General features: G+C 40.6%; 1 protein-coding gene and 1 non-coding gene across 6 annotated transcripts in view; both read left to right on the top strand.

Annotated features, from left to right (window-relative positions):
- The window catches only part of GLI2 (GLI family zinc finger 2), a 420,094-nt gene that overhangs the window by 332,651 nt on the left and 64,253 nt on the right, over nt 1–23,190 (top strand). For all 5 annotated transcript variants that reach the window (XM_007494044.3, XM_056793745.1, XM_007494045.3 and 2 more), the window contains 2 exons: nt 11,604–11,806; nt 14,595–14,780. In XM_007494044.3, the coding sequence (XP_007494106.2) occupies nt 11,604–11,806; nt 14,595–14,780 (389 nt within the window). The remainder of the gene's footprint in view (nt 1–11,603; nt 11,807–14,594; nt 14,781–23,190) is intronic.
- LOC130454132 (U6 spliceosomal RNA) lies at nt 179–283 on the top strand. Its single transcript, XR_008911816.1, has one exon. It is a non-coding gene; the product is annotated as a U6 spliceosomal RNA (small nuclear RNA).

The following is a 23,190-nucleotide window of genomic DNA, read 5'->3' as shown; positions in this document are numbered from 1 at the left end:
AAGGTTAAAAAGGTGATTTGTCAGTATAGTTCAATTCCCAAAACTTGTGTTAATTCACTATGTCCAATGAACTTGGGGAGGAGCTGAAAGGATATAAAGTTTATATAAGAAATGTATACTTGTACTCTTGAAGCTTATAGTCATACAAGAAACTCATTAAAAACTTATAATAGATAGAGCTTGCTTAGGCAACACATACACTAAAATTGGGACGATACAGAATAGATTAGCATGAACTTTGCACAAGGATGACCCACAAATTCATGAAATATTCCATTTAAAAAACTAGAATTAATAATACTAGATAAGTAGTTTAGAGAGTTGTGAAACAAGGTGCTATGTGAAGTCTGAGAGAGAAAGTCAGGACTGTCAGAATACAAGAGAAAACTTAGGAAAGGAAAATAGCAGCTGAGCTAGACCTTAAAACCTTTTGTCTGTCTACTAACTCACCAAGAAGAAGGAAGGAAGAAGACAGTGGTGGCAGAGGAAACAAGAAGCAAAGGCATGGAAGCAGGAAACCCAGGTTATGATCAGGAGACAGTGAGTGATGTATTGGCTGGCACATTGAATGCATGATGGGAAAGAGTTTGAAACACGTTTGAAAAGATAGGGTCACACTGGAATTGAATGGCAGAGAGAGGGAGATATTTGAACTTCATCCAATAGGCAAGAAGGAACCACTGAAACTTTTTTCAAGAAAATGAAACTACTATGGAAATATGTTTTGCATGATCACACATGTAGAACTTATATCAAATCACTTTCTCAAGAAGAGAAGGAGAGAGTTTGGAACTCAAAATGTTAGAAAACAAATGTTAAAAATTGTTCTTCTGGATAATTGGGGAAAATAAAATATTATTTAAGAAAAGGAGCTATATGAGATCTATGTATAGGAATGATGAGTTTGGTAACAGTATAAAGGGCAGGGGAAGAAAAGAGTGGGGAGACAACAGAGTTGGTAAGATCTGTTAAGGAGCGATCTTAATAGATAAGGAAAATCGTAGTAAAGGGTGTTATAGAGGGAGAAGAAAGAAAAACAGTTTTATATAACAAAAAAGTTTTCAAACATGGAAGACTATATGAATGGAAGTCCAAGAAAGCTACAGCTAGAACTGTATGGTCAGAAGTTAAAATTTGGGCCATACCTAATGGGGCTAGGAAACAAGAGTCGTCTGTAGCATATAGCAAAGTCCAGAACAAGTTATATTCTGTTTTCTCCATCTCTCTCTTTCTCTCTTTGTCTATCTGTCTCTTTCTGTCTCTGTCTCTCTGGTTTTTTTGTCTCTGTTTCCACCTCTGTGTCTCTGCATGATGTTTTTAATTTAATTTAATTTTTTTCATGATTCTTTTTATAAAATTAAAATGAGCACCAAACACAGGATTTAAGGGGATGAGTTCAAAGAATATGTGAGAAAGGGGATAAGGCCTTTGCCTTAATTTGGAGAAGTGGGAATAGGCTAATTGTAATGACAGTGTTCAACCCTGAACACTCTTGCTACCCCAGTGTCAGTGCATTTGCAGCAATTTTTACTCTCCAGTTTATAGTTCAAACCCTTACCCCATTATATGTTATACTCGTGAAGAAGCAGGAGCCATATTTCCTGTAGTTAAAACATTTAATTGAGGTAAATAACAAGAGGAAATAATTGGGAATTGAGTCATTCTTTATCCTACCTCATTCATAAATGACTGCAACTCTATCTATCATCCAAGGAATTATACCTTGATCTTTCTTTAGTCTTCATTAATCCCACAGCTTGTTAAGGGATGGACACAGCTACCTCTGGCTCATGCCTGGCGTAACAAGCATGGTTTTAGTTCTCTTTGCCTCTTGAAGATATATGGAACTCTCATGGGGGTTAGTTATTCTCTGTTTCTGGCTCCTGGCAGGTAGAAATCTATAGAAGGGTTTCTCGTGTGCTCTGGGATCATCAGGATTCTATCAGGATCTCCTGGTCCTGGCTCAGCCAAGGATCTGTCATCCTCATCCAACTCCCCTTTCCAGTTTCATCTCTGATTTTTTTCTCTGACTTTGCTGACAGATCCTTGGCCTGGCAATCACCTTTTAAACCCCCTCTCTTCTGGCTCCCCACAGTAAGATTCCTTGCCTCATAACACAACCACTCTGCATCCAAGAGTACAGTCATTGGGAAACGGTGGCCTAGGAGTTGTTGATTCCTGGAGAGCAACACTCCCTAGGTTTCATGCATGAGAAATTAAATAGGATGGGGAAATGAAATCTATGATAATAATGATGTGTTCTAGAGTGGCAGCAGTGGGAAGAGACAAATCTGAGAGCTGTTGGTGAGAGCCAGTCTAGAACCTCACAGAAAGGAAGATCCAAAGGAAAAAGACTAGCTTTTCTTTTCTTCTTTAAAACTCTTGCCTTCCATCTTAGAAACAATACTGTGTATTGGTTCTAAGGCAGAAGATTGTGTAAGGGCTAGGGAATGGGGGTTAAGTAACTTGCCCAGGGGCACATAGCTAGGAGCTTCTGGGGCCAGATTTGAACCCAGAACCTCCTTTCTCTAATCCTGACTCTCTTTTCCCCCCTTCCCCACTCTGCCTCCCCTTCTAGTACCCTCCAAATTTCCACTGAAATCATTTATACTAGGATTCTCTGACTTTGGATATTCTCTAATTATTATGATAATGCCTAGGCTCCATGACCCATCTTGCTGTCTGCTGATGAGTAATATTCAACCCTGGGTACCAGGACAGATTAGAGGATTGGAGATAGAATGATAGAACTAAAATGGGCCTGAAAGATCATACTGTCCACCTCCTTCATTTTACAGATGAGAAAACTGAGGGTTTGGGAAATGAAGTATCTTCCCCAAGGTCACATAACTAGTCAGAAGCAGAGCCAGGACAAGCCAAAAATTTGGTTTTCTGACTCCCAGTCTAATGTGCCTTATTGTACTATAGTTTAATGTTACCTTTAAGAGGACAATTGACAAAGGGTTGTTGGTGCCATGAGTTTCTTTGAGGCTTGTTTTTCTTGTTTCACTGGCTTCTCAAGCTTTGGGAGTGACTTCAGATCAATGATTGTCTCTCTCCCCATTAAAGCTCCACATGAACTATGGACCAGGGAAATCCTGTTGACTCAGGGATCAATTGTACAAGAATTGAGATCTCATAAATATCACCTGATTCCAAAGGAGTCCACAGGGAAGAGAAAGAGAACATCACTGCATTTGTCCTAAAATGTATGGATTGCTCCAGCTAGAGGAATTCCAGCTGTGTTATATTTTTTCTGGAGTCTCCTGGAATCTGTTGAGAAGCAAATCAACTTTAATACATTATTGGTTTTCCTCTGGGAAGTAGAATAGAAGGGCAGGCAGTTCCAGCAAGCATCTAATAGAATGGCATTGCCATCCTGTTCTTCCTCTTGTCTGTGTCTGAAGAAAAGTCTCCCAGAATTAAGTTTCCTCCATGTGAATAAACTATATGCATAAGTCAGTTAGAGGTCAGAGTTGATGATCTGTAAGGTCCCTTCCAAATCTAAAATTCCATGAAACTATAAATAGCATAATTCCATTCCAGCTAAACTGATCTTCTCACTGACCTGAGACTGTCATGCTGAATCCCCAAACTCTGCCTTTGTTCGTGCTCTTCTGCCTCATCCTATCCATGCATGTTTAGTTCCACATCCCTGAAAACTCTAAATCTAAGGATTGATTGATTAATAGTGAACAACTATTAATAACAACTGCCATTTTTAGAGCTAGTTCAGGCAATCTTGACCCTGCATATGAGGATCTGATTGTTGGTTCTTAATTAAAGGGAAGTAAGTATCTTATGGCATCCTAGAACTTAGCATCAGTTCTAATGGGAACCATGGGCAACATTTTTCCTGATTCCTGGCTGTTATCCCCTTAAGTATCCCATCACAGCTGTCTAACCTTCTTAGATCCCGCAGATAAAGACTTCAGTTAACTAAAGAACCCCAATAGGTGCAGTGTGGGACATAATGCAGATTCCCTGCCCTTGAGGAGCTTATAATCTAGTTAAGATGATACAGAAATATCTCTGTTAAAAAAGAAGAAAAAACCTAAAAATATAAAACAGTAAATATATGCCAATGAATAATATAGTCAATGTTTTAGGAGTTCAGGAGAGAAAAGAGTTCTGTAAAACACTGGGAGAAACACTGGGGCTGGGATTCTCTAGCCTTGGATTCTCATTCCAGTATTGCCACTAAATCACTGTGGAATCTTAGGCAAATGAACCATAAACCCCAAGTATAACCACTTAACTCCATCTCCAAAACTCCCTTCATGGTATAAAGCAACATCTTCTTGAACTTCGTCATGTTCTGTAACCAACATTTTGTGTATTCTACAACCAGTTAGCAAAATTGGGAGTTCTATAGACTTTTAAAAATGTCTTTGCCTCTTCTCTATTCTACCTCTCAATCTCACCATCCTGGTTATTTCACTTGATATTGGCATTTCCTTCAAAAAGGGACTCTGCCTTCTCTCTGTCTCTGTCTGTCTGTCTGTCTGTCTGTCTGTCTCTTCCTTCCTCCCTCTCCCTTCCTCCTCCATGTTCATTCCTGGTTCCATATCTTAGTTTGTTTTCTTCCTCTTTTCTCTGCCTGCTAAGAATCCTATCCATCCATCTTTTTTTTTTAATTCTTATCTTCCATCTTAGAATCAATACTGTGTATTGGTTCTAAGGCAGAAGATAAGTAAGGGCTACACAATAGGCTTTAAATGACTTGCCCAAGATCACACAGCTGGGAATTGTCTGAGACCATATTTGAACCCAGGACCTCCCATCTCTAGAACTAGTTCTCAATTCATTGATTCACCTAGCTGCCCCCTTATCCATCCATCTTAAAGGACTACCTCAAGTCCTAATGTCTCCAAGAAGGTATCTTTGAAACACCAGCCAATAGTAATACCTCCCCTTCCTTGCCATCAATGATGTGTATAGTGTGACCATATATTTTAATTTTTATACTTTATAGAAATATAGATTAAGGGCTTAAAGGAACTTAAGGGGAAGAATATCCAACCCTTCTCATTTTACATGTGAAGAAATTGAGGCCTGAAGAATGTAAGTGATTTATCCAAGGTCATACAGGGAGTAAGTGGCCATCCACCCACCTTTCATACTCATTACTTATCTATAATTGTCCAGGGGCCCTTTTCTCCTTATTCTCTTCCTTGACTTGTGACATTTCTCCTATTTTCAACCTCCTAAAATAAGTTAGAATTCCCCTCTACTTTTTCATATCTCCTTTCTTTTTTTTCTTTTTTTTTTTAAACCCTTACCTTCCATCTTGGAGTCAATACTGTGTATTGGCTCCAAAGCAGAAGAGTGGTAAGGGCTAGGCAGTGGGGGTCAAGTGACTTGCCCAAGGTCACACAGCTGGGAAGTGTCTGAGGCCAGATTTGAACCTAGGACCTCCCGTCTCTAGGCCTGGCTCTCAATCCACTGAGCTACCCAGCTGCCCCCCTCTCCTTCATTTTTTGTTCCTTGTCATACTTCTCTCCTTTCAAATAACATTTCATAGTCCATGATTAACGTGGAGAGTAAACATGTGGTCTTGGGCAATAACAATGGCTAATATTTGTTTAGTGTGTGTTGGACCTATTCTACTTGACCTCAGAGGACAGAGCGGATGCTAGTGAGTGGGTAGTAAGAGAAGCAGATTTGGTCCCAAAACGATGGCACACTTCCCTAACAGAATCACCAGACACAGGAATGGGCTGCCTCGGTAAGTGGGGAACATTCTGCTACTGGAAGTATTCAAGTGGAAGTTGCAGGGCCATCTTGCTAAAGATGCTTCAACCCTGAACTTCCTGCTCAGGGCTGAGTTAGACCAGATGACATCTGAGGTCCCTTCTGACACTATGATTGTGTGACGCCTCAAGCTACATATGGTTGTGTCTCTGAGATGAAGATAAACTGATTTCTTGTGTCCACATAGATTTTAGTTATTACTAGAATCTTCAGAAACACACGGAAATGCATTTTTCTCTCCATAGTTTGTATGTACCTACAGCTTGTCTCCAAATTAAACAATACCCTATTGGTGGTGTTTGCCTTAGAAAACCCCAACTTACATTATCTAGATTGCATTCTATTCTTACTTATTTTGTTAAACAGTTCCCAGTGATATTCTAATCTGGCTAAGGCAGCATTCAGGCGTTTTACAAGGCTGTATCCCAAGAACGATGAGTTTGACATCTCTGATTTTATCTATCTGTGCAAGTTAATGACTATTTATTAGGGATGCTATAACAGTAGCTAACATTATGTAGCACTTATAAAGGAACCGAGGAACTTTGAAAGCCATCTTATGTCATTTCAAACTTATAACAACCATATCAAGTTCTGTTATTATCCCTATTTTACAGAGAAAGGAAACTGAGTCTTAGAACATTTAAGTGACTTGCTCAGGGACCCTAGAGCAAGTAAAAGGATAAAGTGGAATTCAAACTCAGATCTTCCCAATTTCCAGGTCCCATCTTCAATGTCTCGATTACAGCACATTCACATTTTGGATAGGGGGCTGGACTAGATGACTTCAGTTCTGAGATCTTTTGATCTTGTGATTCTAGGCACAAAGCCAGCTCTGACAACAGACTCCTAGACCAAGCAGGCTTGAGACTAAGGAGCTCCATGAAAGAAAAGCATTTCTACAAAGTCTTCATTAGGAGAAAAATTAGCTAACTGTTTTCTTAATGACAGCATTGGAGAGGAGGCAAGAGGAAGAGAAAAGAGCCAACTTCATTTTTTCCACATGGAGTTGTGTTGATGGAGAAACAAAATCCCCAACCAGTCCATAATGTAGACTCTGACTCCCTCCCTGCCTCTTCCCCTTGGCCTCATGAATTGATGGCTTTCCATACTGCCTTGTCAGAGGCCCAGAGGCAAACAGCTTCAGGAAGTCTGGTCTCTGGTTGTGCTGTCAGTGGCAGGCTCTATCCCTGGGATCCTCACTACAGTCAGGGTGGTGCCATGAACTCACTTCACTCCATTCCAGGCCATCCCATTTTAAAATGGGTCATCTGGGAAGGGCCTGAGTCATCTATGAAATTCCAGGGCTTTAGAGTAACACAGACTGAGGTTAGGTGGCTTTAAATCACCATGTAATCATCAGCTTGTCATGCGAAAGCTCTTCTGTGGTTGGTGAGTGCTATTGGTTAGAGCCCTGGGCTAAAGAGACCAACATTCATGGGTTTGATTCTTGTGTGGCCCACTTAGTTCTGCTCTGTTCCATAGCCACAGATTGCACCCCAGATCCCAGCCAACTATCTCACAAACACAGGACCATGGTCACAAGGAAAACGAGGAGATTGTGAATTGATCAATGCCAACCCTCTCCCAATACTGGCGAAAGAACTCGTAGAACCATAGAGTTGGAAGATCTTAAATAAAGGTGATCTACTCCACACTCCCACACCTTGCAGGAATCTTCTTTATAACACCTCTGGTAGTTAGTTGACCATCTAGTCTTTACTTGAAAACCTCTAGAGATAGGGAATTTATTTTCTCATGAGCCATAACAGTCTCATTTTTGATATCTCTAATTTGTTATCTTAAGAGAAGGATAGTGATGTGTGGTGGTCTTTAAGCCAGGAGGACCCGGGTTCAGATCCCATCTCTGACACTGGCTCTGGGGCCCTGAGCAAATCTCTTTAACTTTTCAGTGCTCTAGGTCAGTGGTGTCAAACTCAAAATATAAAAAGGGGCTAGGAGGAAGGAGGAGCCACTAAACTGTACATAAGGATCCCTGAAGACCACATATTGACTTAGAAAACCACATGTTTATGTACTTCTTTTTTATAATTAATACCTCAACACATTAAAATCAGATAGGATCTCTTATACATTTTTTCTAGTTCTGGTTGCACTTAAGAGTGTCATGGGCCATGTAGAGCCCATGTGTTTTATGCTTTAGGTACTCTCTAAGACTATAAATTAAAGATATGATGCCAGTACATTAGTTCTACAACTATTTTCTCATCCAGGAATTCCTTATTCCAATGAAAGTGTAGATCCACTTCCTGTTCCTACTTTCCCCCTTTTTAGATTGAGCTGAAGACCACCTTAATCCATTGAGATCTGCCTTCAAGCCTTTGTGATTCTGCCTTCAGAAATCACACAAAATAATTCTGTTTTCCCTTCTACATGATAGCAGCCATTATTTCTCCTTTAAGTTTTCTCAAAATAAACATGCTACTGAAAAGTGTTAATATCATCTTCTTCAGCAAATCCCAGAAAGAGGGTGCCACCTTCAGCCAAAAAAAAAAAAGTATATCAAGTACGTTTTGTTTTCACCAATTCCTCTTTCCGTTTTTATGCCCTTCCTTTTCTTTATCAGGTACCCAGTCAAATAGAACTTCAAGGTTATAAGCCTGGAACCTGGGGATGATAGAGATATGATTAAGAGAGGGAGAAAAATAGTCATAGAAGGGGTGAGTTTAGTGGAAAAGATGAGTTCAATTTTACATATACAGTTTTATGAGTTTACCATGTAGGTAGAAATATTCATCCATTAGAAATATGAACTAGATCTTGGGATCAAAGGGAATTTAGAGTTTGGGGATCTTGGAGAAAGAAAAGTTCCAAGAGAAGAGGTCTAAGATGGGACTTTCCTGGTTGGTAGCTGAAAGCTGAGTGGAAGTGGAAGTCATAGAAGCTGAGGAATTCAAGACAATAGGATGATGTGATATTAGAAGCATCATCTATTTGGGTATTGGTGTCTCTGAGGATAATGGCAGGGTAAAGACTGTCAAATAAAATGTTAAGCCCAGTGCAAAAAATAAAAACAAGGAAAAAGTTACATGGCACAGTGGATCGAGGGGGCCTGGGTTCAGATTTGGCCTCAGACATGTCCTACCTGTGTGACCCTGTACAGGTCACTTAATCCTGTTTGCCTAGTCCTTGCCCTTCTGTTTTAGAGTTGTTTCTAAGATGGAGAGTGAGGGTTAAAAATCAAGGAGTGAATGGGGAGATAAATGAGAAGGTTTGCAAATGACAGGAATAGGAAGCAAGAGAGTAGTATTTAGTGATAGTGGTGGAACATAGTTTGGAAGTGGCCTGAGAAACAAGGAATATGGGCAGCTGGGTAGCTCAGTGGATTGAGAACCAGGCCTAGAGATGGGAGATCCTGGGTTCAAATCTGGCCTCAGACACTCCCTAGCTGTGTGACCCTGGGCAAGTCACTTGACCCCCATTGCCTAGCCCTTATCGCTCTTCTACCTTGGAACCAATACACAGTATTGATTCCAAGAAGGAAGGTAAGGGTTTTTTTTTTAATAAAATTTAAAAAAAAAGAAAAGAAAAAAGAAACAAGGAATATGTTGGCCCCACTTTATAAGAGAAAAAGTATATGAGAAGAATCCAAGGGAATGAATAACCAATGGTGAACCTCCATAGGTTACAATCCAAATTTTAATGGTATCAACTCTTCCCTGTCACCTGTCATTCTGCCTACTTGAAAGGTCAATATCTTTGTATATACTATGAAAGAACGTATCTGTGTGGTCTGGTCACCGAGACCATCCACAGATTATTGCATTCTTGGAGAGGAATTTTAGATGAACCAGAGCACTTCACACCTGCATATCTTTCCCTGGGGTACTGGTTTTCAGTGAATGACAAGCCTAGTTTGTTCAGTATTGAATTTAGATAATAACTGCTAAATGCCATGACTTAAACCAGTTATTGTTATCACTGCTGATCCTCATCTAGTCCCTAGTTCTTCCCTCCTCCTCCCTCACTATGGCATGTTTCGACCTTCAAATACGTAGCCCATATTGAGCACGAAGTTGTGGGGAGGACTTTTTTTCATGTGTGCCTGTGACATATAAGGCTTACAGAGTACTAGTGATAACCCCTATTTACATTCAATTGCGTTGAGTTCACAGATAGCCATGGGAAGCAGATAGTCTACCTATGATGATCCTTGAAGCTTAAAGAGTTTAAGTGTCTTGACCAGACAGACCCACACAACTAGTAATGTCAGAACCAGGTATTCAAACCCAGGGCTAAAGCCATCACTCTTTTCACTAAGGTGTGTGTGTGTGTGTGTGTGTGTGTGTGTGTGTGTGTGTGTGTGTGTGTGTGTATGTGTATGTGTGAGATAAAAGGCCATGAATTAGAGGCAGCGAGGGGTACCTAGTCAGGAAGACTTGAGTTCAAGTTTGAATGGTCCCTTGACTTTGTGATCATGGGCAAAGAATTAACCTCTCTGCTTCAATTTCCTCATCTGTAAAATAGAGATAATAATAGCAAACTTACCCAGGGGTGATTTGGGGATAAAATATTCATACTTTGTAAACCATAAAGGATGATATAAAGGCTAGTTATTATTATTATCATCATCATTATCATCATCTTCATCATTATTAATTATGGTACCTAGACTGCTTCCTAGAGAAAAGATATATATGCAAGTTGAATTTTTCAAAATCAAAAATTCTTTCCATTGTCTTCACATTAGAGTTCCAGAGATCCTTCAGAGATCCTTCCTTCCTTCCTTTCTTCCTTCCTTCCATTTTTTCTTCCTTCCTTCCTTCCTTCCTTCCTTCCTTCCTTCCTTCCTTCCTTCCTTCCTTCCTTCCTTCCTTCCTTCCTTCCTTCCTTCCCACTTATCTTAGAATTGATACTAAGTATCGATTCCAAGACAGAAGAGCAGCAATGGCTAGACAATTGGGGTTGTGTCATATGTTGCCTAGTGTCATACAGTTACAAAGTATCTGAGGCCAAATTTGAACCCAGGACCTCCCCTCTCCAGGCCTGGCTCTCTATCCACTGTACTACCCAGCCACCCTCAATCATTTCTTAAAGTCTTCAGTAAAGAAAGGCTCCTAGCATTTGAAACTTGAAGCTTCTTCACCTTCCAGTGGAACATCTATTAGTTTGATCTATAAGCTAACACTTGAAAGCACTAAGAGAGCTTTTAGCATTTGTTATGAAGGATACAATAATTGCAACTTCAAAACTCGAATGGACAAAGTCTGGAATGTCTCATCCTGGTGGTTTTCTCATTAAGAGGAACTGGCAAATAAATGTGGATGCTCATTGAAGCTCATCCCCTCTACTGGAGAAGCAGCTCACTGGACCTGGGCTACTAATGGTGGACAGAGGTGAAGGGAAACATCAGTATTATTTACTGGAACCCTTTAGCAAAGTCCTTGTAAAGTAGAGATGCAGCTCTCGCGTTTGCTCACCTCTCACATTCAGAGCCAGGAAGAATCATGGCATATACTGAGAGCAGCCTAGAGTAGTAGATAGTCCGCTGGATGTGGGGTAAGGAAGACCAAGACTGGAACCTTACATCAGAAACCTACTAATTGTTTGACCCTGGGTGAGTTAATCAGTGTCTTTGGGCCTCAGTTACCTCCTTTGTAAAGTGAATCTCAGTGACTTTTAAGGTTCCTTCTAACTCTAAATCAATGATCCCATCATCCTTTTTAAGAGAAAATAATCAGCCTTTGAACCACAAGTTTTGTGACATTGGATGGCTCTACCTCAGGTCTTCTCATAGTGGGGGGACACCTATCTCTTTCCTCAGCCCCCCCATATTCCTAGACAGTACTTTCTTACACATTTTCTTTTTTTGTCTTGTCTTCCTACAGGCCTCCTACTCTGAGCGGCAGCCCGGTCATCTCTGATATCTCCCTCATCCGGCTTTCACCGCATCCGGCAGGTCCTGGAGAGTCGCCTTTCAACCCCCCTCACCCATACGTGAACCCTCACATGGAACACTACCTCCGCTCCATGCACAGCAGTCCTACCTTGTCTATGATTTCAGCAGCGCGAGGCCTCAGCCCAGCTGAGGGTGAGTAGTGAGGCTAAATTCTGGGGGGAGGAACAGAATCATCATAATTTCCTTCTGGGGTAGGAAGAATATTAGTAGCCCAATCACTTTTTTTCCTTTTCAATTGACAATGAACAGTTTGCTTCCTAATTCACAATTCATGGTCAGTTTAGACACAGATAGGACCTAGACTGACTTTTCTTCTGACTATGATGAAGGAATATTCTAAATTAATTCTATTTATAGCTTGAAAGAGCCTAAGACTTTTTATTTCAACTCTTTTATTTTATAGCTATAGAAACAGAAGCCTTGAAATATTAATTGATTTGCCCAGAATCACATAGGTAGCATGCGCCAGAACTAGCACACAGTAGGCAATGAATAAATTCTTACTGATTGATTGATTCAATGGAATTCCACCCAAGGTTCCCTGACTCCAAAATCTACTGCATTTTCTGGTGTACATGGTTGTCTATTCCAATAGCCTGCCATCCCCTCAAATCATTTCTCCTTTGACTCCTCAAAGAAGCTGGCTGTAATTGTTGCCTCAACCTTCTTCCCTCGCACTCACTTCTCAGCCTTTTCCAATGTGTCATCCAGTCTCATCATTTGATTAAACTACTCTCACCAATGACTTCCCTTTTGTTTTTAAACCCTTCCCTTCTGTCTTGGAATCAATACTGTATATTGATTTCAAGGCAGAAGAGTGGTAAGGGTTAATCAGGGGGGCTTAAATGACTTGCCCAGGAAGTGTCTGAAGCCTGATTTGAACCCAAGTCCCCCCTATCTCTAGGCCTGGTTCTCTATCCACTGAACCACCTACCTACTCCTTCTATATTTTCCCTGAGCTTTCATGACACTTCTCTCTCCTGGTTCTCTTCTTACCTGCCTAGTCCATCCTTCTCAGCCCCCTTTGATAGTTCTCCATCTATACCATACCTCTTCCTGTGCAAGGTTATATCCAAGGCTCTGTTCTGGGTCCTTTTCCTTAGCATAATTAGATTATTCTAATGTGGGAGTCTACAGAATATCCTAATGTGGGAGCGCCCTGCATCACTGAAAGCACAAGTCCCTGTCTTTGTCCTTATTCCATCTATACATGGCTAGATAGTCATTGCCTATGTTTAGTCTGTGGCTATATCTTTCAGTTTCAGTCTCTACAAAATTTCTCACAACCAACTCTTTCTTTCCACTCCTACAGTGCCAGCATTCGCATTCATGCTTTCCTCTCTCCTCCTCTAGACTTTTATAGTAACTGGTCAGCAGGTTGGTGGATAGATAGAGTCAGGAAGATTCTTCTTCCTGAGTTCAAAGCTGGCCTTAGGCACGGTGTGCTAATGGGCAAGACACTTCATCCTATTTATCTGAGTTTCCTCATCTGTAAAATAAGCTAGAAAATAAAATGGCAAACTAGCTGTGTGAGCCTGGGCAAGTCACTTCATCCTCTTTGCCTCAGTTTCCTCATCTGTAAAATGAGCTGGAGAAAGAAATGGTAAACCATTCCAGTATCTCTGCCAAGAAAGCTCCAAATGGGATCAGGAAGAGTTGGACATGACTGAAATTGACTGAACAAGAACACTATCTTTAGAGTCCTCTTACATCTTGAAAGCCCCCAACATTGACCCTCTTGCTATTCCTCAGACAATCACCCACATGACTCCAAGCATTCTCACTGGCTTTCTCCCACCCCTGGAATTCTCTCCCTTTTTCAATCACCACCAGGTTCCCCAGACTCCTTCAGCACTCAACTGAAATCCCACCTTCTGCTGGAAGCCTTTCCTATTCGCCCTTCCTTGCTAGTACCTTTTCTCTGAGACAACTTTGCATGAATCTGGTTGTATCTTGTGTTTACATACTTGATGCATGTTGTCCTGCTCCATCAGAATATAGCTCCTTCAGGGCAAGGACCATGCTTTTGTCCGCCTTTGTTTATCTGGTGGTTAGCACGATGCTCGGCACACAGCTGGTGTTTAATAAATGCTTTTTTGATGATGATGGTATTGATAATGATGATGAGGAAGAAGAGGAGAAAATGATGAATCTGGTGTAATCTTGGCTAGAGTGGAAGGTTGTTTAGGGGAGTCACAGAAGAGAATGTTAGAATGGTAGGCTGGGCTCCATATTTTTTAATATAAATTCCATCATTCTGCCGTGATAAACAGGGCTTTGCCCTTTTCTCCCAATCCCTAGTCAGCCAGGAACTGTAGGATCTAGGGAAAGCAGGAATGAAAAACTTCAGCTGTGGAGAAGGAGGCCATAATGAGTTTTGGCAGGCGAAAGGTTTTATCTAGCCAGAAACTTAACGAGCGCTCGGCATTAGGTCTCTACTTGCATTTTCAGACATAGCTATCGTTGACCAGGCTACAATCGTCTGGCTTCCACGGCGCCTTCTTTTTCCCTCTTCTTTTTTCTTTAAAAATCAAATCAGCTGGGATGTTGATGTTGACAGCCCTCTAACTCCCAGTTTCTACAGGAGTCTTGGTTGGCTGAGGGTGGGGAGAGCAGGGAGCAAACAAGAGACTGTTTATGAATTTGAGGAAATGGAGGAATGTGGAGGCCCAGGCCCCATCTCCTTTATCGACAGAAACACACCCCATATGGAACGTCAGCAGAGCAGGGAACTGGATGCTTGAGAGGGGGAGGACAGTGCTGAGAGAGTTCAAAGGGAGGCATAGGATGGAGAGGAGGAAATGAATAGAGACTACTGAGTCCCTGTGGACATTTTTTTCCCTACTCGAGGGAAAAAAAATAAGATTAGTGTCAGATTCTGATTGGTTTTCTCTCTTTCCTCCTTTCTTCCTTTCCCTAGTGGCCCACGAGCACCTTAAAGAGAGAGGCCTCTTTGGCCTTCCCCCTCCAGGGGCAAACCCTTCAGATTATTATCATCAGATGACACTCATGGCGAGCCACCCAGGCCCTTATGGGGACCTCTTGATGCAAGGCGGAGGAGCCACAGGTGCCCCCCACCTCCATGACTACCTCAATCCAGTGGATGGTAAGTACTGAGTCCAGGACAATATCCTGGATGTGGGAAAGGTGGGAAAGATATCTTCTTTGGTTATCCCAGAGAAGGGCTTGAAGCATGATTATCATTGTTGATTCAAATTATAATCACTATTTTTGTTGATTTTTTAAGAATACATGCTAATCTGCTTTTAAAAAATAAAACTTATAGATGGCTCTGTTTGGTTGTTTACCCATGACATCTCTATGAAGTTGGAACCTGGTGATGTCCATTTTGAAGAAGAAAATATAAGATGCAGAGAATTATCTTGCTTGGAAAACTAAATTCAGTATTTACAATGTTTGACAAAGTTTGGCCCCCTTTGCCTAGCTCAGTTTAGAGAACGTGATCTTTAGAGACCCTTCCATTGACAATGAATAGTTCCATTTAGTACTGGGGACACACTTTAAAAAACCATATTAGTGACCTCCTGGATCCATTCACAGGATGTTGGAGTTGGACAGTACCTCTATGAGGTCATCCAGTCCAGCCCCCTGCTTCCAGGCAGAGGAAGATCTAAACTATCTAGGAAAGAGTTATTGGCCTAATGTTGACATTGACTCTAGGCCTGAAGAGCCTCAGTCATTGAGTTCTTGACTATTTGAGCCTGGTTGCCTTATTGTATATACCATGATGGTTAGCTGGAAATGAACCTTAGGAGAGTTTGGAGTTATTCTGGAATTTCCTTCATGCGGACTATTCTGTGCTAATTCAGAGACTATCTATTCCCAGTTGATTCTATGGACCCATAGAATTATTGGATACTAGAGATGGAAGGACCTTTAAAGAATCGTTTGGTGGGGACTCCCCTCAGCCAGCAAAGGGACCTAAAGCAAGTCACTTAATATCTCCTGATTCCTTGCCCTCATCTGTAAAATTTGGAGATTGGATTAGATGATCTCTAAGGTCCTATCCAGCTCCAGCCTATATAGAATTCCAACTCAGTCCCTTTGCTTCTTAGGTGAGGAAACAGAAACCCAAAGAGTTTTAAGTGAGTTGCACTAATTTTTAGCTAAAGATGAGAGCTTAGTCTCTTGCCTTATTCTTTTGCCCCCTGAACATAATTGTGTTGAGAGGAATCTGGGCTAGTTGTTACCAATTATTCCTTAGAATGTGTTCATAAAGGCTTCCTGTGCCTTTAGTTCCCCTTATGGCTTTCCTTAGAAGGAAAAAAAGGGATTTTTCCCTTCTTGTTAAGAGAACCCAATAGATCAGCCAATGGAGAGATGTAAACATCAAGGCTATTAATAAATTGTGTAAGCCCCTTGTAAACAATCCATAAAAGGCAATCTTACTGAATGTCTTCTAATTGGATCAGACTTGGTACCTCCAGTTAAATCTCAAAGTATGGAGCAGAGCATAAATCATTGACCACATCTGATCCTTCCATTTTTATCATCCCATCACATGGATTAGGGACTCAGAACATTCTTTCCTTTTCACAGATGAAAAAAATGAGACCACAGGAGGGCTTTCTTTTGGTCACATGATATAGGATCATTGTTGTTCAGTCATTTTTCAGTTGTGTCTAACTCTTTGTGACCCCCACTTGGCATGTTCTTGGCAGAGATAATGAACTGGTTTGCCATTTCCTTCTCCAGCTCATTTTACAGATGAAGAAACTGAGGTAAAGAGGATGAAGTGACTTGCCCAGGGTCACACAGCTACAAAGTTTCTGAGACTGGACTTGAACTCAGGAAGATAAGTCTTCCTGACTCCAGATCCACTGTTTGATGCACTGTGTCCCTAGCTGTCCCATAATAAAGGATCTAGTCCTGGGAATTTCTGATCTCCAGACTGGGGTTCAGATCTTTGAGATCTCACCTTTCCCTTTGTGGTTTACTTAGGCGATGCATGGAATATACTGATGAGCAATCATAAAACAGAAGCCAAAAGAAATATTTAACCATGTAAATATGGAAATGTTATCAGAAATTCTCCTAATTTCTTATTTCTGTAGGAGAGAATCCTCTTGAGATAACTTGTATCATTCAATGACTAATAATAATAACTGACTTTGGTGTAATAATGTATATATATTATTTCATGAGGTACATAAAGCAAGTATTCTAATACCTATTTTATGATTGAGAAAAACAGAGAATTCAAGAGTTAAGGCTACTTAAGCAATGCCACATAATAACTGGCAGAGGTGGAATTTGAACTCGGTCTTTCTGCCTGAAAATCTGTATCACCACAACTACTTCTCTCTAGTAGTATCAGGGAAAAAACCCATTTCCTTGGAATGGCAAATCTACTGTGGCCCTCTTCTTTTTTTAAACATGATGACAAAAACTTGTTCAACTTCCCATGCATGAGAATTCCAGATGAGGAAAAGCGGCTTCTGTGGTTTTGGCAAACATCTGATCCTGTTTTGGAAGTCCTCTGCTCCTGGTGAATGAGCAATAATTTGGGGACCTAACCTTTGGCGAAGGAAGTAGCCAGCTCTGACAGCTGGTGCTTTAAAAAAAAAAAAGACTAAAACCACTGACTACTAGAGCTGGGAGGAACGTTAGAGATCATCTAATCAAATGAGACTCAATTCAAATAGAAATAGATCCCTGTGGGCAGCATAGTAACTAAGAAAACCACAACTGAACATTATCTATGTTGTATTGTATTTTTATTTGTTTCATTAAGCCTTTCTCAATTTTGCTCTCCTTTGGTTTCACTCATGGCTTTTGCTGGTGACTGAGTGCTAGCTCAAACCCCACATATTTCAAATAAAGAAACTGAGGAGAAAAAGTGCTATTTGTTCAAAGTCACATAAAAATTTAATGGATCTAAACTTTATATTTATCCAGTTATTCATTACACAAATATTTATTATGTGGTTTCTGTTTACAAGGCACTGCCTTATTTTGGGAGACAGCCCCTGCCTAGCTATCTCCTCATCATGCCACCTGTACTCCAACCCTCTTCCTCCCACCAGAACTTAGACACCTACCCCTGGAACCTTGGTCTCTGAAAGATGAGCTTTTGCCCTGCCTTACTCAGTTTACCACTACTCTATATTCTCAGGCATTGCTAAACCTTGTCACCTGTTTTGTCCACCACCTCACCTACTGATGAATCAATTTATTAATGATTTAGCAGTCTTTTTTCATCTGTGTCCAACTTTTATGAACCCATTGGGGATTTTCTTTGCAAATATTGGAGTAGTTTGCCATTTCTTTGTCCAGCTCATTTTACAGATGAGGAATTAAGGCCAACAAGGCTAAGGGACTTGCCCAAGGTCACACAGCTAGTAAGTGTCTAAGGCTGGAAACTAACTTGGGAAGCTAAGTCTTCCTGGCTCTAGGCCCAGCACTCTATCCACTTCACCACCTAGTTGCCCCAATATTTTTTTATATGATGGATTAGTTAAAGGATGACCATTTACTTTATTAAAGGAATAATCCTAGGAATGGGCACATTTGCCATCAGGGTTTCTGAAATATCATAGTAAGCTTTGGAATCTTAAAAATTAAAGGCGCTGTTTTTTCTCATCTTGCAAATGGAAGGAGAAATGACCCTACTACTTGGGGTGGATAGGGATAAAAAATGAGGGTTGTAGGGGAAGCTGGGTAGCACAGTAGATAGAGCCCTGGGCCTGGAGTTGGGAGGACCTGAGTTCAAATTTGGCCTCAGATACTTCCTAACTGTATGACCCTGGGCAAGACACTTAACCCTATTTGCCTGGCCCTTGCCCTTCTTGCCCTTCTGTCTTAGACTTGTTACTAAGACAGAAAACAAGGGGTTAAAAAAGAGCAAAGGAAGGGCCTTGAGATGGTCTAGGGCAGAGGTGTCAAACCCAATGAACACCAGCCCCTAGGGGCCTGCAAAACTGAGTGCTGTGGGAGCAGGTTAAAATGTAATTGGGAAGTGCGTAACCAAATGAATAAAAATGTGATACAGCACTGATAATGTTAATCTGAGATTCTCTCAGCTTGTTGAGGTGAGCCCTCAAACCATCCAGCAATAGAGTCTTGAAAGAGGAAATTAGGGCTCCTTTTACATTCCACATATTTTCGAATTGAAAAAATGCTGCTTCCCCACCAGTGAGTAATGAAGTTGGTGTTTTAAACCCCAAATGTTTTGCCTTCTTCGTTGAGCATGCTTTTTGGCACACTCTGCCCTTGCAGTGGAATGTTTCCTCCCCCTTTATCTAAAGACTCTAGAACGGTGACATCCCTAGCAGTCAGGTTGGCAAAATGGTGCACAGAAGCAGAAGGAGGGAGGAAGCTGCCTGAAATCCTGTCAGGCAGCCTCCCTGATGCAGGACAGACAAGGGCAATGCAAAATGCAGGCTTTTCCCTATCAGATCTAGCCTGCCATCAAACCCAAGACATTTGGCTCCCCGGGATCCCCTGCTTGGCACCACAACTGGGGCAGATGTGGGGACTGGCAGCGAAACAAATCTCGCAAGGGAATCTGGGCTTCCTCCGTGCTGTACACATGTTTCTGAGCAGTGGCCAGGTCAAGAGCCAGGGACCAAGGCAGGAGGTCCTGACCAACGGCTTTCTGGGCAATGAAGCCTTGTGTGATCCCTTTGGTAGCCAGACTTCTACTCACTGCCCCCTTGCACATGCCTTTTCTGTTCCTCTCTCCATTCTTTTCTCAGGTCCTTCTATGAAACTGAATGCCTTCTCCCTCCAGCTCTCACTGATGTCCTCCGTTTCGGATGTTTCTGTAACCCTCAGAGTCTGTACCACATAATCTCCTTTCTTGTACACTGTCTCATGATGCTCTCTGATTAGCAATCAATTATTCGGCAAATATGTATTGCAGAGATTCTTCGCTTTTCTGGTTTCGTGGACCTTGTGACTGTCTGGAGAAACCCAGGGACTCCTTTTCAGAATTATGTTTTTAAATGTATAAAATAAAATATCAAGGGATTTTGTGGGAAACAATGATATTGAAATAGAATAATCAAAATATTACAGAAACAAGTTCATAGACACCCTCAGGTAAGAACTTCTGAGTTACTAAGGGCTTCCTATTTGCCAGGCACCGTACTAAGTATAAAAGTTGCAAAGAAAGATAAAAGCAGTCCCTGCCTTCCTGAAACTTACTTTCTAATGGAGGGAACGTATATACAAATAGTTACATTCAAGTTGCACGTTCCATAGAAAACTGATGAATAGAAATAAGTAAGAAATAGTTTTATATATGTAGATATCCCTTTGTCAAATAATGCCTTTTTTAATGGGGGAAAGTAGGAGGGAGTTAGCTGAGTATCTTAATATTTGAAATGTTACAAACAAATAAATGAAACATACTGAAAAGATGGAAAGTAACTTAGAGGGGAAGGTTGTAGCAACTGGGGGGACTAGGAAAAGCTTCAAGCAGAAGATAGGAGTTGAGACCCATCCTCTCAGCCATATTGTAAACAAAGGCCAAGGTCAGAATTGTTTGAAGATTTGCTGGTTTTCTTCATTTGTCTTAATAAGGTACATTATGTGGCATAGAAGAAAGAACCATGGATTAGGAGTCAGGACCTTGGTTCAGTTCTGTTTTCCCACTAATTAGCTTTATTTAATTAGCCCTAGAATATAAGTATCCTTGAGAGCAGGGATTGGGCTTGTTTTTCTTTGTAGTTTATCTCAAGCATTCAGTACAGTGCCTGGCACATAGGAGGCATTTAAGAAATATTTGTTGACTATTATGGGACTTCGAGAAGGTCACTTCTCCCTGAACTTCATTTTCCTCATCAATAAAATAAATAATTTGGACTTGATTATCTAAGGTCCTTTCCGGATTTGAATATTGTGATTCAATTCCACAACTATGTACTAGGTTCTAGGGATACAGAGATAAAAATAAATCATTTCCTGCCCCTACAGAGCTTACACATTTTACTGGAGGAAAAAGCAAGGTAATTTCAGGAGGGAGGAGAAAGCACTAACAATTGGGGAAATCAAGAAAGCTTCAAGTAAGAGGTGATATCTAAACTGAGCCTTAAAGGAAGCTGGCAATTCTTTTTAAATTAAAATAATTATTTAGAATATTTTACATGGTTACATGATTCATGATTTTTCCCTCCCTACTCCTGGAGCTGACAAGCAATTCCACTGGGTTTATACATGTATCATTGTTCAAAACCTATTTCCATGTTATTCATATTTGCAGTAGAGAAATCCTTTAACATCAAAACCCCAATCATATCCCACTTGAACCACGTGGTCAATTGTATGGTTTTCTTCTGCATTTCTACTCCCACAGTTCTTTCTCTCGACATGGATAATGTTCTTTCTCATGAGTTCCTTTGGATTGTCCTGGGTCATTGCATTGCTGCTAGTAGAGAAGTCCATTACATTTGATTGTGCCACAGTGTATCAGTCTCTGTGTACAATGTTCTCCTGGTTCTGCTCCTTTCACTCTGCATCAATTTCTGGAGGTCTTTCCAGTTAATGTGGAATTCCTCCAGTTCATTATTCCTTTCAGCACAATAATATTCCATCATCATCAGATACCACAATTTATTCAGCCATTCCCCAATCGAGGGACACCCCTTCATTTTCCAAGTTTTTGCCACCACAAAGAATGTAGCTATAAATGGCAATTCTAATATGAAGGGGTGAGGCTTGGGGGCAGCCACCTTTTTGCAATAATTGAATTAATTAAGCCATAGGTGTTTAATAAGCATTTATTGATTAATTGTTTCATATAATATTTATTCATTCATTCAAAAGTAGAGAGACAGTAAAACCTAAAGGAATTTCTAAAAGGGAAAAATATTGGAGACTAGCATCCCTTGTGGAAGGAGTTCCCCATGAAGGAATCAGATTTGAGCTAAAGCTTTATAATCACTGATCATAACACACTGTGAATGAGGAAGTGGGATGTCAGGCCTTTTTTTTATCTCAGGGATTCAATTATCAGAAAATATATCATCTCATCCTCGCAGCAGGAACATGAACATGAACTGTCTTTTATATTTCTCTGTTTCCCTAGTGCTTAGCACAGCGTCCAGCTCATAGTAGGTGCTTAATAAATAGATTTTGATTGACTGATTGTCAATTGCCAGTGTCCTCAGATTTTAGTAGCCCAAAACATTAACAACTCTAAAATGAGGGAAAGAGATGTAGATACTATAATCCTGTTAATAGACCAGTGTTTTTATGTCCCTCTCCTCCCCTGTTTTCACAGAAATAGAGTCAGTTGATATAGTTTGGAATGATAGAGAAATGATCAAGGGTTCAGGTTAGATGTCTGTAAGAGATTCTTAGGAGTCAAACACTGGAATAAGGCCATTGAAAGAGGTTGATGATGCTTAGGATAAATTAGATAGAACTTGGGATGAAATGGTTGAAATATAGTCCTCCAGCTCAGAGGCAGGATATGAACCTGACCAACAAGGCCTTTAGAGGGACTCTCTAGCCTTTAGATTCTGTCATATAAATCCATGCGTTCTTTCCCACAAATTATCCTATTATCAACAAGTTGAATTCCAGTTGCTTGGACAAGGACCTACTGAAAGTTTCCTTCCTAATTGGTTTCACACACACAGTGCCTGCTTTTACCGTGCCTGGAGGATATTGTTCACAGATCAGCCAAAGAGATTTGTATTCAGCAGCCCCTTCATTGATTCCTCCAGGTTTGTTTTCAACTGGACTAGATTTCTGTGTCTCTGATCTCATGCTAAAGAATGAAAATGCCTTGATTCTCCCCAGAAGAAAATAAGAAAACTTATTAGCAATGTTGCTCTGGTTTCTGATCTCGCACAGAAAGTGATAAAAATCACTCAGAGGAGAGATCTGGTGTTGGCCAGACCCAACAAAGCATTTATTTTCCTTAGCACTTAATCTCTGCACAAATTCCCAAGAAATCAAATCCTTTCGTTGCTCCATGTGACACCAGAATTCATTAAAGAGCCTCTTTCGGTTACCATTTGGTTTTGTGACACTGAAGGTTATAGCTTTGTGAGACTTGTCTGGGGTCCCAGGAAGGCAAATGAGCCCATCATCTGTCAAATAAGAAGTTGGATCTAAGGAATCCAAGTCGCCAAAGATCTGTGTGGGGTTCAAGATTCAGTAAAAGAATGAAAAGCCTTTATCTTATTGAGGACTGTAGACCTTGGGGGAAAATTAGTGCTACACATAAAAGGCAGTTTGATATATATATTTATATCTGAGCATATATTTGTGTGCATACTCCCCATCAAATAAAATGTTCAACTCACCTATTTTTAAACTTAAGATCATAGAACATAAAATTTTATTCAATAAATATAACACTCTATCCACATTGGCATCAGAAAACTAAAATGGGCAATTCATGTAAAGCTCTTTGCCAAACTTCAAGCATTATATAAATGGAGTCCTTGGTATTATTTTTTCAGTTCTATAATATCTCATCATTGACATTATATAGTGTTTTGAGCCAATACTGGGTAGCCTTAGGATGTAGATAGTGTATT

This window comes from Monodelphis domestica, chromosome 4, assembly GCF_027887165.1.
Source record: "Monodelphis domestica isolate mMonDom1 chromosome 4, mMonDom1.pri, whole genome shotgun sequence".
Lineage (NCBI taxonomy): Eukaryota > Metazoa > Chordata > Mammalia > Didelphimorphia > Didelphidae > Monodelphis > Monodelphis domestica.
The sequence above is the reverse complement of the archived record's forward strand: the minus strand, read 5'-3'. Positions and strand labels throughout refer to the sequence as shown.